We start from the raw sequence: 17,734 nt of genomic DNA, 5'->3' as shown, positions 1-17,734 counted from the left end.
TTGTGCCGCACGCCTTACGCCCTGCAAATGACAGCCAAGGGGCGGGATCAAATGGAGGGGCTGATCCTCTTTATCAAGCGGGTCCACTTTTTTGGTTATTACCCCGATGGTAGCCGTGCAGATGGGGTTGCCAAATAGAGCGAGTCTGTTCCAAAAGAGGTGGAAGATACGGTGATGTGGTGTACGAAGATGCCATGCAGGGAGGGAAAACATGGGCTGTAATTTGATGATGGCAAAGGAGATCGGCAATCATAACTGATTTTGTCGGTCACGTTTTCCACTGCCGAAGTATAAAATCAAGGGCATGGCATGCATGCCATGGCCAGCATGACGATGTTGACACCTGGGCAGAGTTTATTGGCACACTATACTCTATCAAGATATGGTGACTGTGGGTCAATAGTTTCAACAATCTGGTTTTGTTCTTGCAGCGAGAGTTGGTCGACGTAGTTTGTGCGACAAAATTACATTAGGTCCAACATTTGTTATAATAGATCTGCAGCTCCATGATACACGAGGAAAGGGTCCATCCCTTGAATCGTCAGCAAATAATATGCTTGTCAAAGACTCCAGCGTAGCTCATGGACGCTTGGGGGGGACACAACCTGCCTGGAAAAAGTCGACAAATCCAACCAAGTCTCTCTTCACGAGAAGGAATTCCAGTAGCTTGAATGCTAGTCGAGATGTACCCAAATACTATAAGTCCCAGAAAAAGTCAAACTGCCTCCAAGGTCCATATTATTGATCATCAGAGGGTTCGGGGTGTTTTCTTCAATTCCTAAATAGTATGTCAAGTTCCAAGGCTATTTCATAATCGATGGTAGGAAATTGTATCTGAATAAGAACATTATATTGGGAAGACAGTAAATCTCTCCTCTACTAACGAACAGTTAAGGATATATAAACTAGTAGTAGATATAGTCATGCTTTATTTAACCCCGCTTAAAACTAAAAGTATCACGTTCTGGGCAAAATTCTCTAGACCATATTTTACATAGAGCATTCAAGTTTCCCACGTCCCGCCAGGCCTCTAATACTATCAGTGCCAAATTAATAGAGCGGTTCAAGTTACTTAATAAGTAATTTGCTTGGCTACTGATATAAGAGTAATCGCACCATTCAAGATTGTTTTCTAATAGCGGCTTTAAACTCTGCGCCCTCACTCGATCACTCTACCATCTTCGTCCAGATCATACCCCTCCTCCAAGTCATCTAAAGCTCTTAACCAAGGGTGAAAAAAACATGTCATCCAGCGAGATCCGCTTCTCAGGTTCCCATGTGAGTGCTTGACTCATGAAACCCAGAAATCGCTCTTTACTTTCTCCCTCGAGAGCAGTCAATTCATATTTCAGATCCCTCTTCCTGATATCCATTCCCAGATAATCGTATTCACCTGTGTATTCATTTACCACAGGTCTCAAAATATCTGCACCCTCAAATTTGAAATTACCTGCCGGTAAAAGTGAATCAGTCTATGATTCGAAAGGAATCTTGGAACCCGTCGCATGTGACTTACCATCTACATCAAAAAATACCTCGCTAGCAGCGCCTTTCTCTAAAACATCGGGAGGCGGCGAGCCGAGTATCTCGACAATTTCAGCCTGATGGCATCTGTTGGTATGAAAAACATAATTTGTTTCGGGGTCCAGTTCCCGACCCTTAAATAGAGGCTCTCCTTGTATTAAATGCCAGGCCTATGTATCAATAAACTTAGCTGGATATCTCGACATTAGAATAATCTCGTTCTTACCAGGCAAGCTAGATTCCAAATATCAATAGGGTATCTCGGGGGCCCTATAGTAGTTCTGGCTGGGCCATCTTGTAAACTGGCGCCTTCCCCGGAATAACATTTCCAAAGTCGCACAGCTTAGCCACTCCCCACAAGTCGAGCTTTCCGAATTTTCGAGACTTATAAATAGGTATCCCGTACACGAATTTGCGCGGTGTAGGGTCATCAAATTCTGCGGATTCAAACTTCGTAAAGTCAGAAGGGTCGGTTACCAGTTGCATGATGTGATCGGCTTTGAGATCTGTATGTTCCAGATGTTAGAATCACTGAGCACCATGTTTTATGTTTCATGTCTTTGAAGGTCGAACCTGCATGTATAAGGAATGATTCCAAATGTAAATAGCACAAGCCCTTGAGCATTTGCTCAATGCCACTTTGAACCAGCGGCTCTCTAACCCTGCCAAATACCCGTAGAAAATCCGCCAATGAGCTACCCAATAGCTCCTGAACAAGGCAATAATTATGACCGAAATCTCTGGGTAATTCAAATTCGTCTAAAACCTTGCGAATAGATTCGCGGCCGAAGCCTTCCTCATCCGAGTCCTTGTTGTGATCGGCGACAGCAGCCTCCCATGCGCCGGCATCCCCGCGAGCAAATATCTTCAACGTCACATATCGATGTTCCCTGAAAATTTGAATGCATGGGTCAATAAAAGTTTACCTTATGCATATGGGGATTGAGGGTATTCTTACACTCAGTCTGCAGCAAGCCAAGCTGTGGACGAAACACCTAATCCAAGCTTACCAACTACTTGATACTGGCCGTTTTTGTAAACATCGCCTATCCGGACCGGGTAATAGTCGCCTGCATGAAAATGGTCGAACATTTCTTCTTCCAAGATTTCGGAGTCTGGAACAAGTTCAAAGTCGGTCGTTGGGAAGACGCGCCGTGGCTATCGCGGGGAGTATCCAAGTCCATTCAAAGAGCGCGAGATGGGTCCAGTATTCGCAAGAAATGAACTGACGACATCCAGATTATCCAATATTCCCCAGAATGAAGAAATGGTGGGAGATAAAAGGGTGTTCCAAAGTCGACCCCTCAGCCAGCTAAGTGTAGACAACATGGCAACGGAGGAGGTGCAAGGTGAGTCGAATTTTTCGAGGGTGTTCTGCTGCTCTTTCCGGAAATTTTGATAAATCAATAGAGAAGCTCTTCTCGGTGCCTTTTATGAAGTGAAAAGACTATCGTGCCCAAGCCTATACCAAGCCATCGACTGATGTATGTCTCAAAGAAACAAAGAAGCAAAGAAACTAGGGAGTTACCCAGATTAGAGTGGCGCTTCTCGGCATCTCAGACTCTTTGTGCGTAAAGACAAGGTGAAATAGCCCCATATGCTGGTTTGAAGGGGGGGATTACAAAGAATTTTACAAGTTCTTTCGTACAATTTCTATTTTCTTACACCTGACGAATAAAGTACAAGGATATTCGTTTCAACTTCTCGACAGTCTATTTCTAACCAAAGGCGACCTTTATTCAGGTATCCCAGAAAGACTCTTCTTGTATCATATTCCTACAAGCGTGTCGCAGAATGAAATTGTACTACAGCATGAAATTCCAGGGTGAAATGTTATATAATGACCACTCCATACAAGTATCAAATGAACCCAGACTAAAACTTCCACTGGCAACCGTTACATTATCATCCAAATTTTGACCTTGAATGGGAAAAGCAAATTAGCCCATTAATTTTATTGCTTGGTATACACAATGAATCAAAATCCAGATATGTCGGGGCGTGCTAATTCGAGGTTCACTTGCTACTCAAAACCGGAGGTTCACAAGTCAAGCCCCTTGAGTCAAGTGCATAGTTACGCGGATATTGTTGAAGGGATAACTACAAGTAAAGGACAGTGGGCTCCTATATTGGCAACCCATACCTCTGTCTCAGCTGAAAACAAGCGTGCCGAGGGAGCGCCGTCAGAGCTGAAGTCCACCAAAGACCCTGGATCAGGCTCGAGAGATACAGCTCCCAATCCCTCCCAACCGTCTTCCACTCGGGAGAAAAGGACACATATTTCTACACTTAACAATCCCAGGGAAGACAATAAAGAGGCGGCGTCTTCACGGTCAACTCATACTTCCGGTCGAGCTAAAACCCAGCCTTTCCGGGGAGCTTCACGCTCCACCAGAGGCTTTGAGTCAGGTCTGAACAGCCAAGACCGCAATTTTGTAACACCAGCTCGGTCTGATGGGACAAAAAGATATAGTGTTGTGTCTCAACGCTTTGTCAGAAGTAACCGATCTCATTCAACGAACGGTGAAATCGGATCGTACAACAATATAACATCCCGGCCGATATCTCAACGGAATATTCATCGCAAAGGTCTACCTATTGGCGAGGTCCCTGAGGAACACAGAAATGCGATTTTGTCGCTTGTTAGAAAAAATGGAAAGGCTGAAGAGATATTTCCTTGAAACTTCGCGCTAGCCTTTAAAAGTTATCATCTAACAAAGGCTTTTTTGCAGACATATGGCCAATTAGTTGGCAGCCGATATTGCATAAAGTAAGTTCGAACAAAGGCTTCACACTACGCTTATTAGTTCACGTATCGCTAACTGATATCAGTCATAGAGGAGGCGATAAAGCTCACAGATCTCATCACAATCCTCAAGATTTAGCTGAAATCGTGAGTGTCACAATTTATGGAGATGATCGTACGATAACCTGCCATGTTTATCCGAATGGAGATGTCACAAAATTTGCAGGGGATAATTGGTACAATGCAAACAGTCCTGATAATGCACTCAGTCCTGTCAATGCACACAGTCGCAGCAATTCTCATAGTCACAGCAATACCCACAGTTATGACACTGCCTATAGCTATAAAAGTGCATACAGCTATACCAGCGCATACAGTCCTAGTCCTGGCATTTGCTACGCCGTTCAGGTAGCTGGCTGAGAATATGTGCTTTCACTTTTTGGAAGTATGAGGGAGATCTTTGTGGGCTCACCAGAAGAATTTTGAGTTGGTTTTTGGTTTCTGTTTTGAGTTATCTCGGCGACTTTCTGTACTCGGTACCTTCGCCGATTCACGTACATTATTTATTTACACTAACGTTTCAAAGCTTTGAAGTTGACAATTACCTGCCTCCCGAGTCCCGAATTTATGATTTGAGATGTAGACTTACGCTCAGCTTAGGGGTCACAAAATTTGGTAAGCGGTCGTCGCAATCATAAAAGTTCGTTAGGTTCATGAGCTAGAGTCTAACTCAAGCACGTAGCGCCAATATTTGGTAGTAATGCATACTGATAATAGTATATATACACCAGTAGTTGGTTTCACGTCTCATGTAGGTGCCGTTAGGCAAGTGTCACAGTTACGAAGACAGAAGTAAACTGCGAAGCTGGAAATCTAGGATCATTTCTGGTAAAAGTACTCTGCGCTTTGAAAATGCACGCATAGAAGCCCACAGTAATCCGTACTCAAGTCCCGATTACTAAACGCAAGACAAAGAAAAAAAGCAAATTATTTTCGTACCTCAAGAATCAGCCAACAGCCGAGGCCGAATTTGGCCGGGCGCAAGGCTGTACCAAGATAACGTTTACAGGATTCGATTTACTAGCGTCGTCCCTGCGAACCAGACCAGCCACCAAAGTAAGTACTCCTTCCACCAATAACAAAGTTCCAGAATGGGCGGTAAAAATCGATTTAGGTGAGCCCGCCCAATCCGAAAATCTTGCAACGGAAATAGGATGCGAGGAGAATGTATTCGCGGCGTTGACGCGACCTGTCTCTATTTTTGGCAGCCTGCTACTCAATTCCTACCTGGCTTCATATCGCGTACAGTTCCAATTAGAACGGGACGATCAGCTAGTGTTGGTGCACTGCTCAGTATCCGTACTTAGATGTACGGAGTACATCGCATACGATGCGATTTCTGCCCTGCGGGTTTCATCCTGGGCGACGCATATATCGGCGGCACTTAATGACTTGTCTGGAAATGCATGGCTAAATCGTCATGTTAAGATTAGGTAGCGCGCTAAGATTGAGAATAGTTCTTTGCGCTGCATTTGGCGGGGTCAATTGTTTAGGCCCTAGGGACTGTAGCCTGGCGGAAAAAAGAACCGAAAAGTCAAAAGACAAGAAAATCTCTTGAGATTTTCACCCTCCAGTAAGAGAGCTCGAGAAACAGAAGTACGATGGAAATAATTTTGGCTACATACAATGTACGAGTATATGCATGTCGCCGAGGAGACGCATGTCGGCAGGCAGGGTGGCGAACACACCAATAAGCTGCCCGCTGGCTAGCCGGCTGTTATTTCCGGATTTCAGGTGAGATGGGCCATGATGTCAATCCAGGATCTAACTGTGGAAAGATCTACTTTACCAAGTAGTATGTACAAGATTCATTCAGGGTCCCCGTTCGCCATCAACTTGAAGGCTCGAATATCTGGCTGGATGTACATACAGACCGCCGGGCATAAATTCCGCTAAGGTACGCCTTGAAAGTCCCCACTGTCAATAACGGGTCCGAGCCATCTTCAAATTCTACAAATCGCAGGGGTCGGATTTAGTTGCCAAGTGCGCTAGACTAGTCGAATGCATCGCATGTATCTGAATGTACTCCGTGCTTAAGATCCAGCGGAAAGATGACCCGCCAAGCTGCCGAGTGTGTCGAACGCCCTATCATGATGTACGTAGGTTTCAGGGAAATTTTTCGCCACAGAGTCATAGACTAGCTACCCCTGATCAAGGAGGCATGGCTGTATAGCTGTATAACAGAAATGCGATAAAATAAATGGTGCATCTACAGAGTAAAGAAGATGATAAATCAAAAGGGGTGGGGCGAGTGACGCACACATCTCATTGGACGGATATGAGCCACCCAATGGACAAGGATTGAAGCGGAATGGACACAAATCATGCCAAGGTTCAAGGGGGGGCAGAAACAGGTGTAATGAACATCGGTTGCGGGGATGTCGATCGGACCTGTAAGCCCTGCTGATCAGGGATTTGGGGCCAAGAACACAGTACTAGTATTTGACTAGATGGGGCGAATTGCCCTGGAGAAGAGTACCGAGGGACCAGGCCACAGTTCCTATCTCTCTAATCCAGATACTAGAGTTATACAGCGTACTTGGTATAGTAATATGCTGTTTGCCTTGTGTGCTACCTTGGTGTAGCGTTGCGACTCGTGGTCGGTTCCCGTCAACCAACTCGCCGGGAATATTGGCCCCTCCGACGTGATCAGCTGGAAATAATACCCAGATCCAATGAGTAGACAGTAAAAAACCTTCATATAGTAGATTTTTTATTCGTAATAGGAAAAGTGCTTAAATGCCCGGTTTTGGGACTCTGGGGTAATATGGAAAATGATGTAAAAGCGGGTGGCCGTGTCAATCCGCAGCTGAGCGATTTCAGCATGAGCCACGGCTCTACGTATTCCAATCATCGGAGAAGTAATATCAGAGTCCTCATACCTAATCCCGGTTAAACGTGGGGGTTTTACGCCTGCCTACAGTACCATCTCTGGTGGGTAGCATAGCTCGAATGATCAGACGCTGAACCATAGGTGACCCGGTGGATTGGGGAGGATTCAAAGATATGCGAGGCTGCAAATCCTTATCCTGCCCGTACTATAAGCCAGGTAGTGTGTCAGGTTGAAAGGCAAACATGATTCTATGTAGAAAAAGACGCAACTATGCAGGTATCTTGGGTATAATTCAGCTTGCCTTCTCGTACTTTGCGGTCCATGCCGATAGCAAGATCCATTGATTGGTCTGAGTTCATCAAATAAAAATTCGAGGAAAGTCTTCCATGATTAAGTACAGATATCGTGGGGCGCGGTAAGAGTGAAAGAGCTTCCGCGTGGGTCCATTCCACCAAAACGAGCCCGGGCCATTACTTTCTTTGTTGAAGATCTCACGGCCCTTGTTTAGCGGTATGTGCGGTCTCTCCACCTCGCCTTTTGGCGTCACGTTCCGCATGGTGTTTCGGGTTTTTGACAACGAATCTTACGCAAACCGGATTTCGGGCTAGTCTCATCTTGATGGGCACTAGTCCTTTCTATCCAGGCCAATTGTAAGTCGTCAACGGTGCCAGACTTGCGTGGCGCTGGCTTTTTTGTCCTTCCAATCACATTGAGGTTCAATCCTGGACTACCAGGCCACCCTGGTTGTGTGACAGTTACCGACGGTTGCAGATGGTCGCTTGTTTGCTGGAAGCGCAAGTCCCCAAGTCCTCAGCCGCTGAATTTCTTCATCTTGACATCCTCTGAGCCACAATTGCCCCCATAGACCCCCAACTTTCGAACGCAAAAAGCACCCAAGGCAGTGGACGAGCCGAGACGACCGACGACCCGCGACCTACAATCCCACGAAATGACCCTCTTCCTACTCTAACGAACGTTATAGCTGCGGTACACGAAAAGAATTTTGTCGTAACGGATATCTGAGCATCGTCGAATCATAACGTGGTGCAAATTTGTGGAAAGTTGGTGTCCTCCTTTTCTGCATTCACGGGCGACTGAGACACGCTGCTAATTTTTCACCTGCATCAGTCTCAGGAGATCAAGATTCCGGTATCATACCCTCAATTTCTTTTTGGTAAAGGCTGATCCTGGAACCCCCTGATCCATGAACGGCTTCATCCGCCAGATTCGAAGATGGGACACCAGGATAAGAGCAAACCGTTTCTTCCTCTGGCCCCAGGGCCGCCGCGTATACTCCCCATACAGGCATCGATGGCCGTCAACCGGCCGAAGAAGAACTCCACGGCTTGCCTAGCATGCAAGACAGCAAAGCGAAAGGTAAGTTGGCCGTCGGGTGGTGGCACAACTTGAAAGTCCATGGCTAATATTTGCCCTCTTGATATAGTGTTCCGGACCCCCGTCCCCGTGCAAGGCCTGCGTCAGCGCTAATTCCGAGAATGATTGCCACTTCGACCCAAGTCGTGATTTGAGGCGTAAAGTTGCAGTGAAGCGAACCATTCAGGAGCTCTCCGACGTTCGTGATCTATTAGAATCATTGCTGTCAACAGTTCGGTTCGCAACACCAGATAAGATCGGAGAGGTCGTTGGAGTCATAAAAGGCAATGGCTCCATGCGTGATATTGCATTTGCCGTTGGTTGTCCAGTCACAAATTTTGCGGACTCGGCAAGCCTATCAAATGCAAGTCAGCTATCCAACTCAGAAGATGGTGAGCAAGTGTTAGAATCACCGATGTGCGAGAATTTTGGGGCCAAAGCTCGGCGACCCTCAGAAATCTCCGTGGTATCTACATCACCGAAAATAGACCATCATATCGAGGTGCCTGGAGGCACATTTGACCCTTTTGCACGAATCTCGTTGGAAAGTCTCTGCAATATTCCATTGTATGAAGTACCGGCAAAACCGTGGACGAAGGTAACCAGTGATGACAACATGGTGTCGGTTCTGGTATCTCTATATTTCACATGGGATCATCCATGTGCACAGTTCTTGGACCAAGGAATATTCGTCGAACACATGAAGAGCAGAGACGTCGAATCGGAATTTTGCACGCCCCTTCTCGTCAACAGTCTTCTAGCAATGGCAAGCGTATGAGTTATATCGTCCCCAAATTTTGTGTGTCAATTAACACCCCAAAGGCCCATTGTGACAGCCCTGAGAATTATCTCCATACGGCGAATGAATGTTTTCGCGGAGAGGTATTTCTCGCAGAGGCAGAGAGGCTGTGGAAAGCCCAGGAGGGCCGTCCATCGTTGCCAAATATCCAAGCTCTCCTGCTGATGTGCTCTGTGTATGCTCCCCGTGAGACCATACAGGTTCAAATGACCTTTATCTTGTTTTGATTAGACTGACACTTTTCTCAGGCTTTCATGTCAAGGGAAGGCAAATCTCGGCTGGCTGATGCTACAGCAAGCGGTTCAATTAGCGCGTGACATGGACTTGCTGATACTCCCCGAGGCCCCAAATTCAAAACATATGTTCAAATATGATATGACGCCCGATATGGAACACGTTCGCAACATTACGGCGTGGGGCATCTCTAGCTTGAATGGGTAAGTGAAATGATGATAATCAAGCACATGGACGAGAAGGCGAGTAACCAACCTGGGCAGGCAAATGTCAATGAAGTTGAAAAAGGTGGCAACTTTGTCACTACCAGCAACTAAAATTGACACCGGCGGCGATCATGATTTCGACTGGACACCCTATCCGCGGTCAAACCACATCACCTATTCCACGAAACGAGCACACTTGCCTGAAGTCAGACAGGGTCTTGCTGAATTAACCGATATCATGCTGCATATCGAGAAGCTTCGATATGACAAGGAGCTGAATTCAGACTTTGATCTCTTGATGGCGAGAGCAGAGGTGCCATATCACCAGCTGCAAGAGTGGCTAGCAGCTTGGCCGAGCACGTCGCAGATTGAAAAAGAGCCTATTTCACAGATTCTGATTCTGCGGTGAGTAAAAACATCTGATGAGGCCTCTTTTTAAGATTTGGTCATTCCCTTGGCTGACCCTTGTATGTTTGAAGCATCAAATGCGTCCATGTGATCATGCATCTCATAGAAATGCTGGTCGAGCGGGACTATCAATCGAGCAAGACTGCTCAACTGCAAGAAACCTGGTTTAATCAAGTAGAGGAAATGGCACAGTGTCTTCGTATCCACCGCCAGTCCTATGGGATTAAGCACATCCCAAGCCAGCTGGCCGATTCCGTCCAGGGGGCACTTCGAGTTCTGGTTCATCGACTAGAAGATTTGGGCGAAGCAAAGCACGCATTTATTGAGCTGTATCGTTTTGGGGTTGCCATGGGCCAGAAATTCAAGTCAACCACGGTAATCATTCAAACTATTCAATCCTTGTCGAGTGACAGGTCGGCTATAATGCCGAAACAAGCCATCGCGATCCTGAACGGTTCAGAATGAGCCACAGAAAACGGCGACGCACATATGATATTATAATGGTGGGGTGCCGATATTGAAGGGAGGGCGACTCAGGCCGAGGGTTTGAAAGGAAGGACTGTGAAACAGAGAGAGCATCCCATAAGGTAGCCATCAAGACTCCGAAGATAGGCCGATAGACAAAGATGGTCGATGCGGACTGACAGGGCTTGTTCTTGTGGGGTCTGCCATTGCAGGGTTGGCGTTGAGGACCGGTTTCTGGTCCTACCATATGGTCATGTTTCTTGTCTGTTTTGCTGGATTATCATAGTTCTTGAGACATCAAAACTTGGTCGTCAGCCAAACTAGAGTAAGACCCTGGAGGAAAACAGGAGAACAGCGCAAGGATGAGGTGCGGATGGAGCTAGGAGCCGCCTAGCCACGCTCCCAGCAGTCTTGGGCAAATACTTCCGGGCACTTCTGGGCCTCTCAGACGACGAGCAAGCAAGACGCGAGAATTTAGCTTGGAAAAATCACGATTGCTGTGCATGTGGACATCTACACGTACATTTGAGTGCCCTTATTGTCGAGGATTTGATCATAACAGGAATGCTCCTTGTACTTGTCGCTATAGTTTTTATTCATCACCCCAGAACTCACAGTTCTGATCACTGGGAGCTAGCCTCTATCCATGACAGCATTTTATGACTCGAACTACACAATATGCACCCTAAACCATGGTATCACGCCTGAAGAAGGACTTGGCTTCCGGTGCACAAGAGCTGATTTTTAAAGTAGTATACTTCATAGTAACTACTGGTATTAACTTGTTGTATTAGCACTAACTACTAGTAGTATATTTCAGCTTCGGAGATATCTGTAAACTATCCGCCCACTGACCCTGTAAGTCACTAATCTAGCAGTCTATTCTCTCCTCTAGTATAGTAGATTGGTGCAACCTGATGCCAGTTACAGAATATCAAATAAATGTGGAATATTTTTCGTTTGTATGCACTGAGGTTCAAGCCCTGGCAAACCACAAGGAAGCACAATCTTAGTCAGCAGGCTCAGTTATGCGCAGATAAGATAAGCACAACACTCAAGCGAAAACCCTCAAAATTCGACTTCTTTGGCAAATCCCACACGCCCGAACGCCGGACGCCCCCACCCTCCTCCTTCCGCCCTCCCCCCCAACCAACCCGGTCCCTTGAGGAAATTTCCAACCCGTGTCGCCTCATACCTCATTCTACCTCGTTCGCCCACAATGTCGTACGAGGACCGCGCCAATGCGCGCCCCAACCTGAACGATGAGTCCGATGTTGAGGAGGAGGCTCTGGTCAACGACTACCGCGAGCAGGTCAACTACGAGGATGGCATGAGTGAGCTGGATCGCACAACATCCCTCGGTGGCTCTCAGGCCCAGGACCTTCAGGCACAGCTTACCGCCGCTGCTACCCCGCTGGAATACCAAGCGACCCTCGAGACTAAGTTCGCCAGCTACGACAACTACTGCAGTCTCTTCCACTACATCCTGAACTCCGAAGGCCCCGTGGATCTGGAGGCCCCCTCGGTAGGTTTTTCAATTCGCCCCGTCGACCCAAGATGATGATGATAAAAGAGATATATGTGGCTGGGCACTCATCGGGATTCGATCAAATCCATCGCGAACATACGAAGAACAAAGAAACTAACAATTTGCTCTTTCCATACATATAGTACTACTGGGCCTGGGATGTTATTGACGAATTCATCTACCAATTCGAGTCGTTTTGCCGCTACCGCAACCGCATTGCTCGCACTGGATCCAACGAGGAGGAGGCTCAGCTCCTTCGTGAGAACCCCAACACCTGGGGTTGCTACTCCGTGCTCAACGTCCTCTACTCCCTTATTCAGCGATCTCAGATTACCGAGCAGCTGGGAGCTATGAAGCGGGGTGAGGACCCCATTGCCTTCGCTGGTGAGTACGGCAACCGCCCGCTGTACAAGATGCTGGGTTATTTCTCCATCATCGGTCTGCTGCGCGTGCACTGCCTGCTCGGTGACTTCAGCTTGGCCCTCAAGACCCTTGACGACATTGAGCTGAACAAGAAGGCCATGTTCGCCCGGGTTATGGCCGCCCACTTCACCACCTACTACTACGTGGGTTTCTCCTACATGATGATGCGCCGCTACGGCGATGCCATCCGCATGTTCAGCCACATTCTGGTCTACGTCTCCCGGACGAAGAACTTCCAGAAGGGCGGTAACGGCTACGACGCCATTGCCAAGAAGAACGATCAGATGTACGCCCTGATCGCCATCTGTGTCGCTCTCCACCCCACCCGCCTGGACGACACCATCCACTCCGCCGTCCGCGAGAAGTACGGCGAGCAGTTCTACCGCATGCAGCGTGGCGGTCCCGAGGCCCTTCCCGTCTTCGAGGAGCTGTTCCGCTCCTCCTGCCCTAAGTTCATTAGCCCCACTCCCCCGACTTCGACAACCCTGCCGTCAACGTCGACCCCGTCGACCACCACACCGCTATCTTTATGGATGAGGTCAAGAACACCCTGTTCAACCCCACTATTCGCTCATACCTGAAGCTCTACACCACCATGGATCTCAAGAAGCTGGCTGGTTTCCTCGAGGTTGAGCCCGAGCAGCTCCGCTCCTGGTTGCTCGTCAACAAGCAGCGTTCCCGCCAGATCCGCTGGGTCGAGGGTGGCCTGCTTGAGGGTGACTCCGCCATCGCCAACGACCTCGACTACGCTCTCGAAGACGACCTGATCCACGTCAGCGAGACCAAGGCTGGCCGCCGCCTGGTGGACTGGTACCTGCGCAACCTTGCTCGTGTCTACTAAGTAGCACGAAATGCATGATACCCGTGGTTTGAACGTTGCGCCACGACATGCTTTGCGGGTGCTCGGAGAGGGACAAAAAGTAAAGCATATTGGCTTTACATGCAAGAAAAGAACGGACATGACTCGAGATGATTTTTTCTTTCACATTCTTATCCCGCTTCCCCTTGTGTTTTTCATTTCCATTTTCATAACATTGCCCCCAATTCCTCGCTGCTTTTTATACGCTTTTTTCTGCCCCTATTTCCTTTTCCATTTCCATCTTTCTGGTTTTATGGGTCCCGGTCCCCAATGTGGCGGGCTGCAAAGGGATCCAAAATCAAGTCGGGTTATCGCGATATCTCTGGAGGGCGTACGATTCTCACATTTGCCCGGTCTGCTGTTTCTGCCTTTTGGCAGGTGATTCACTCTGCATGAGTGTATAGTGTGAAGTAGAAGAAAAAAAGAGACTTGATGAAATGCATAGACCAACGATACTGTTAAAAACAGCTTTCGTAGTGCTACTTGATTCTACTAGTTCGTAGTCGAAACTACTACACTTGCATGCATACACAACACCCAAAAGAGCTTGAAGTGGCTTATGGATAGATGAGAGAGGAGGGGTATAAATAAATTAATCTATACTAATATTTCAATATGCAAACTTCCGTTTCTGTACATGTAAGGAAGTGAAGCAATGAGCCGCTTGCCTTTATGTTCTTTTAAGAACAATCAATCACCCTCGAAGATTTAATCCATCACGTCAAAGCTGGTTCCACAACCACAGTTACTTGACGCTCGCGGGTTATCCACGATCTTGAATTGACTACCAATCAACTCGGTCGTATAATCCACGGTGCTTCCGGACAGAAGCTCCAGTGAGGGTTCGTCCATCACAACCTTCGCTTGTCCATTTGCATCAGTCGATATTTCGGAAGGGTCGGCGTCGCCTTCAAAGATGGTATCCTCTTCGGCGTCAATTTTGGATTCAGACTCGAGAGACATCATGTACTGGAAGCCATGGCAGCCTCCACTTGTCACGGTGATGCGAAGGTGGTGGTATGGGTTTTCTTCTTTGGTGGCTGACGGAGAGGTGGTCGGGTCGGTAATTTCTCGAAGACGCTGTGCTAATTAGCCAAGGACCATGGAAATAGAGTAAAGCGAAACTCCCAAAGAAGACGCCAAAAAGAACACCAAAAAAAACACAAAAAGGCACAAAAACATACAACAGCAGGGATTCGCATGTGGTCACCCACCATACTACTAACCTGCCGGCGTGTGGCTTAAGTACGGCTGAGCGGACGGGAAGCCCTGTTCTCCACACCCTATGGTCGTATGTGCTAGACTATTCACTAGAACAGACCTAAGCTGCCACCGTTGGTGTTCTCTCCCAGTTTGGCTGGAAGTACCAACAGTAGCCTGCTATGCAGGTTCGTCCCCATGAAGCCCAGAGCGGTTCCCGTCTCACTGTCACCGACACGACCGGTTGTTGTTTGCAAAGACGATGCGGGAAATCGAAATAAATCAAAAAAAAACCATTGTAGAAACGTACCTCCACAGCTCGAGGCGAAATCCCGATCATAAGCGTCTCACCATCATCTCCGGTTCTCGGGTTTTGTATGACTTTGGTAGCCGGGCGGACGGACGAGGAGGAGAAAGAAGCGACATGTTGACGGAACGGAGATCGAGATATAGATCGTGGAACAGTATTTTTGTACAGAGAAGTGGCCGGAGTGATTGGAGTGGTTTGCCGACAAGTAGCGACTTCGCCGACGGAGGATGCGGAGATGCGCAAGCCGGGCCGAGACGTTGAGAAGACGCGGGCGCGTTGGTGTGAAAGCCGGCGAATAGCTGTGGGGGATAAGAGTGACCTGGTCATCTTGGACGGTGTGTATTCAGATTCTTGGCTGGGGATATGGAGGAGTGAAGCAGCAAAGGTTCAGTCTATCGCATCTACCCATCCGATGATATCGCGTTAGTCAGGTTCGGCAGTGGCGCGATTGGTCAGCGACGACCGGAGGGCGGTGGCAGAATAAAAAGCTCCGGCATGGTGGGGTTCAGGTGGGAGAGTGGCATTTCTTGATGAAACTGGAATGAGTGAGGAATCTTCTCTCAATTTGAATTCATTGGCTCAATTCGTGTGGATATTCATGATAAATCGCAACAATGGGGCCGTCCCAACAGCATTCCAGGGACTCGAAAACCGGGACCCCGCTACCATACAAGGATGATATCAAAGCCTCCAAACTAGAGTATGCCCAGGCTCTGGACGCCCAAGATCCTCTCCGAAACTTCCGAGAGGAATTCATTATCCCTTCTGTAAAGGATCTACAGAGGAAAACACTCGCAGTCAAACAGGGTATGTATGCACTACGCAACACTATATATTTGGAAGTAACCATAATACCGGTGTCATTGACGGGTTCGTGCAGATCACAATGAAACTTCCGATGCCCGATGCATTTACTTCTGCGGCAATTCGCTAGGGATACAACCTCGGAAGACTCGACACTACATCGAGCAGTATCTGCGAACTTGGGCAACAAAAGGCGTGACAGGCCATTTTGTTCCCCACGAGGACGAGTTGCTTCCCCCATTCGTCGATGTAGATACAGCTGGCGCCAAGCTCATGGCACCTGTTGTGGGAGCATTGCAAAGTGAGGTTGCTGTCATGGGCACATTGACTGCCAATTTGCATCTTCTAATGGCGAGCTTCTACCAACCAACGAAAGAGAAATACAAGATCATTTTAGAAGGCAAAGCCTTCCCCAGTGATCACGTACGCTGCCACTCTTGTCTTTTACCTTGGAGATCACAAGTGCTGACAAGCTCTAGTATGCCATCGAGTCTCAAATCCGACATCATAACCTTAACATCCAAGACGCCATGGTCCTGATCGAGCCCGAGGATGCGGCCCGTCCCATCTTGAGCACAGAGCAGATTTTGAAGGTGATTGATGACAATGCATCCAGCACTGCACTGATCCTTCTCTCAGCGATCCAGTTTTATACCGGCCAATATTTTGATATCGAACGGATCACCGCGCATGCTCACTCTAAGGGCATCATAATTGGCTGGGATTGTGCACACGCCGCTGGAAATGTAGACCTTCGTTTGCATGACTGGAATGTTGATTTTGCAGCCTGGTGCACGTACAAGTATATCAACAGTGGACCCGGCGGCATGGCGGGCTTATTCGTACACGAGCGTCACGGTCGTGTCGATGAAAAGCAGCCTGGAAGTGAAGAGACCTTCCGTCCTCGCTTCTCGGGCTGGTGGGGTGGAGATATCAAGACACGATTCAACATGGAAAATAGTAGGTAACACTAAACAACTTACCAGAAACCTACTGACCGAATCCAGAATTCGTCCCTCAACCCGGCGCTGCTGGCTTCCAGCTATCGAATCCATCTGTTTTGGATATGAATGCGGTCATCGCCTCCCTCGAGATCTTTAACCGGGCGACAATGGAGGAAATCCGGAAAAAGTCTCTCAGTATTACGGGCTATCTGGAGCACCTGCTTCTGGCATGCCCACCAAATGGTTCCCCGGAGGAGAATCCCTTCACTCTCATCACACCATCAAATCCGGCCGAGAGAGGAGCTCAACTTAGTTTGAGGCTTAAGCCAGGGTTGTTGGACAAAGTACTCCATCACTTGGAGGAAAACGGCGTCGTTATTGACGAGCGAAAGCCAGATGTTATCCGCGTAGCTCCTGCGCCGTTGTACAACACATACACTGAAGTGTGGCAGTTTTGTCAGATCTTCGTTGAGGCATGCCAGAAGGCAGTCGAAGGTCAATAACTTGGATGTAATGGCTAGAAATAGATGGTGTTCTATATCCAATGAATGAATGTTTCTAATATCACCATTCGAATACCTAGTACTACTACTAGTAGTAGTTCCAACATGCCCGGGTGGACGTTCATATGGCAGAAGTTTCTCCAGCTGACTTTTTACTAACTAGTGGTTGTTATCTCTAGAATCCATAGATGGTTAGGTCCGAGTCTGCAGCACAATCTTCTTCTTTTTTTTCACCAAGCTACTTTCTACTACATCCTTGACTGACAATGAGACTAGAGACCTTATTCGCTTATATATCTTCAAGTTCCAAACGACTAAATTTGACGAACCGTGATTTTATTCAAAACCTGGAAATTGTAAACACCCATTCAAGTTTTCGGCGTTCCAGGACAGACACCGAAGTCGGAAACAGGTGTCGGAGTTAACCGCCGATAACACTGAAGTGCATTCAAGTTCGGCATCTCGGCACCCTACTTATTTTCTCCACTCATAATTGGCTCAAGCAATACCTTAG

At 47.7% G+C, this 17,734-nt stretch overlaps 5 protein-coding genes across 5 annotated transcripts; 3 read left to right on the top strand and 2 right to left on the bottom strand.

The window, feature by feature from the left end:
- Positions 1-1,208: 1,208 nt before the first annotated feature.
- N7509_001940 (serine/threonine protein kinase) lies at positions 1,209-2,853 on the bottom strand (the record flags this gene model as incomplete). Its single annotated transcript, XM_056626577.1, has 6 exons — positions 1,209-1,450; positions 1,517-1,694; positions 1,828-2,030; positions 2,098-2,414; positions 2,513-2,682; positions 2,755-2,853. The coding sequence occupies 6 exons, from the start codon at positions 2,851-2,853 to the stop codon at positions 1,209-1,211; spliced, it is 1,209 nt and encodes a 402-aa protein (XP_056492372.1).
- Positions 2,854-8,388: 5,535 nt separating this feature from the next.
- N7509_001939 (putative C6 transcription factor) lies at positions 8,389-10,649 on the top strand (the record flags this gene model as incomplete). The annotated part of the gene is made up of 6 exons (XM_056626576.1): positions 8,389-8,540; positions 8,608-9,309; positions 9,360-9,511; positions 9,585-9,773; positions 9,834-10,181; positions 10,256-10,649. The coding sequence occupies exons 1-6, from the start codon at positions 8,397-8,399 to the stop codon at positions 10,647-10,649; spliced, it is 1,929 nt and encodes a 642-aa protein (XP_056492371.1). The 5' UTR covers positions 8,389-8,396.
- Positions 10,650-11,868: 1,219 nt separating this feature from the next.
- N7509_001938 (putative eukaryotic translation initiation factor 3 subunit EifCl) lies at positions 11,869-13,441 on the top strand (the record flags this gene model as incomplete). The annotated part of the gene is made up of 3 exons (XM_056626575.1): positions 11,869-12,174; positions 12,321-13,016; positions 13,061-13,441. The coding sequence occupies 3 exons, from the start codon at positions 11,869-11,871 to the stop codon at positions 13,439-13,441; spliced, it is 1,383 nt and encodes a 460-aa protein (XP_056492370.1).
- A 726-nt stretch (positions 13,442-14,167) lies between these two features.
- Positions 14,168-15,296, bottom strand: N7509_001937 (HesB/IscA family protein; the record flags this gene model as incomplete). Its single annotated transcript, XM_056626574.1, has 2 exons — positions 14,168-14,539; positions 14,970-15,296. 2 exons carry the CDS (start codon positions 15,294-15,296, stop codon positions 14,168-14,170), a joined length of 699 nt encoding a protein of 232 aa, XP_056492369.1.
- Positions 15,297-15,583: 287 nt separating this feature from the next.
- On the top strand, positions 15,584-17,220 carry bna5-1 (kynureninase; the record flags this gene model as incomplete). Its single annotated transcript, XM_056626573.1, has 4 exons — positions 15,584-15,776; positions 15,850-16,196; positions 16,253-16,733; positions 16,781-17,220. The coding sequence occupies 4 exons, from the start codon at positions 15,584-15,586 to the stop codon at positions 17,218-17,220; spliced, it is 1,461 nt and encodes a 486-aa protein (XP_056492368.1).
- Between the last annotated feature and the right edge of the window lie 514 nt (positions 17,221-17,734).

The sequence above is a fragment of the Penicillium cosmopolitanum genome (genome assembly GCF_028827165.1).
Source record: "Penicillium cosmopolitanum strain IBT 29677 chromosome Unknown utg000004l:1.0-4361866.0:1.0-4365735.0, whole genome shotgun sequence".
NCBI classification, from domain to species: Eukaryota; Fungi; Ascomycota; class Eurotiomycetes; order Eurotiales; family Aspergillaceae; genus Penicillium; species Penicillium cosmopolitanum.
Note: the sequence above shows the minus strand (reverse complement) of the source record. Positions and strands in the feature narration are given on the sequence as shown.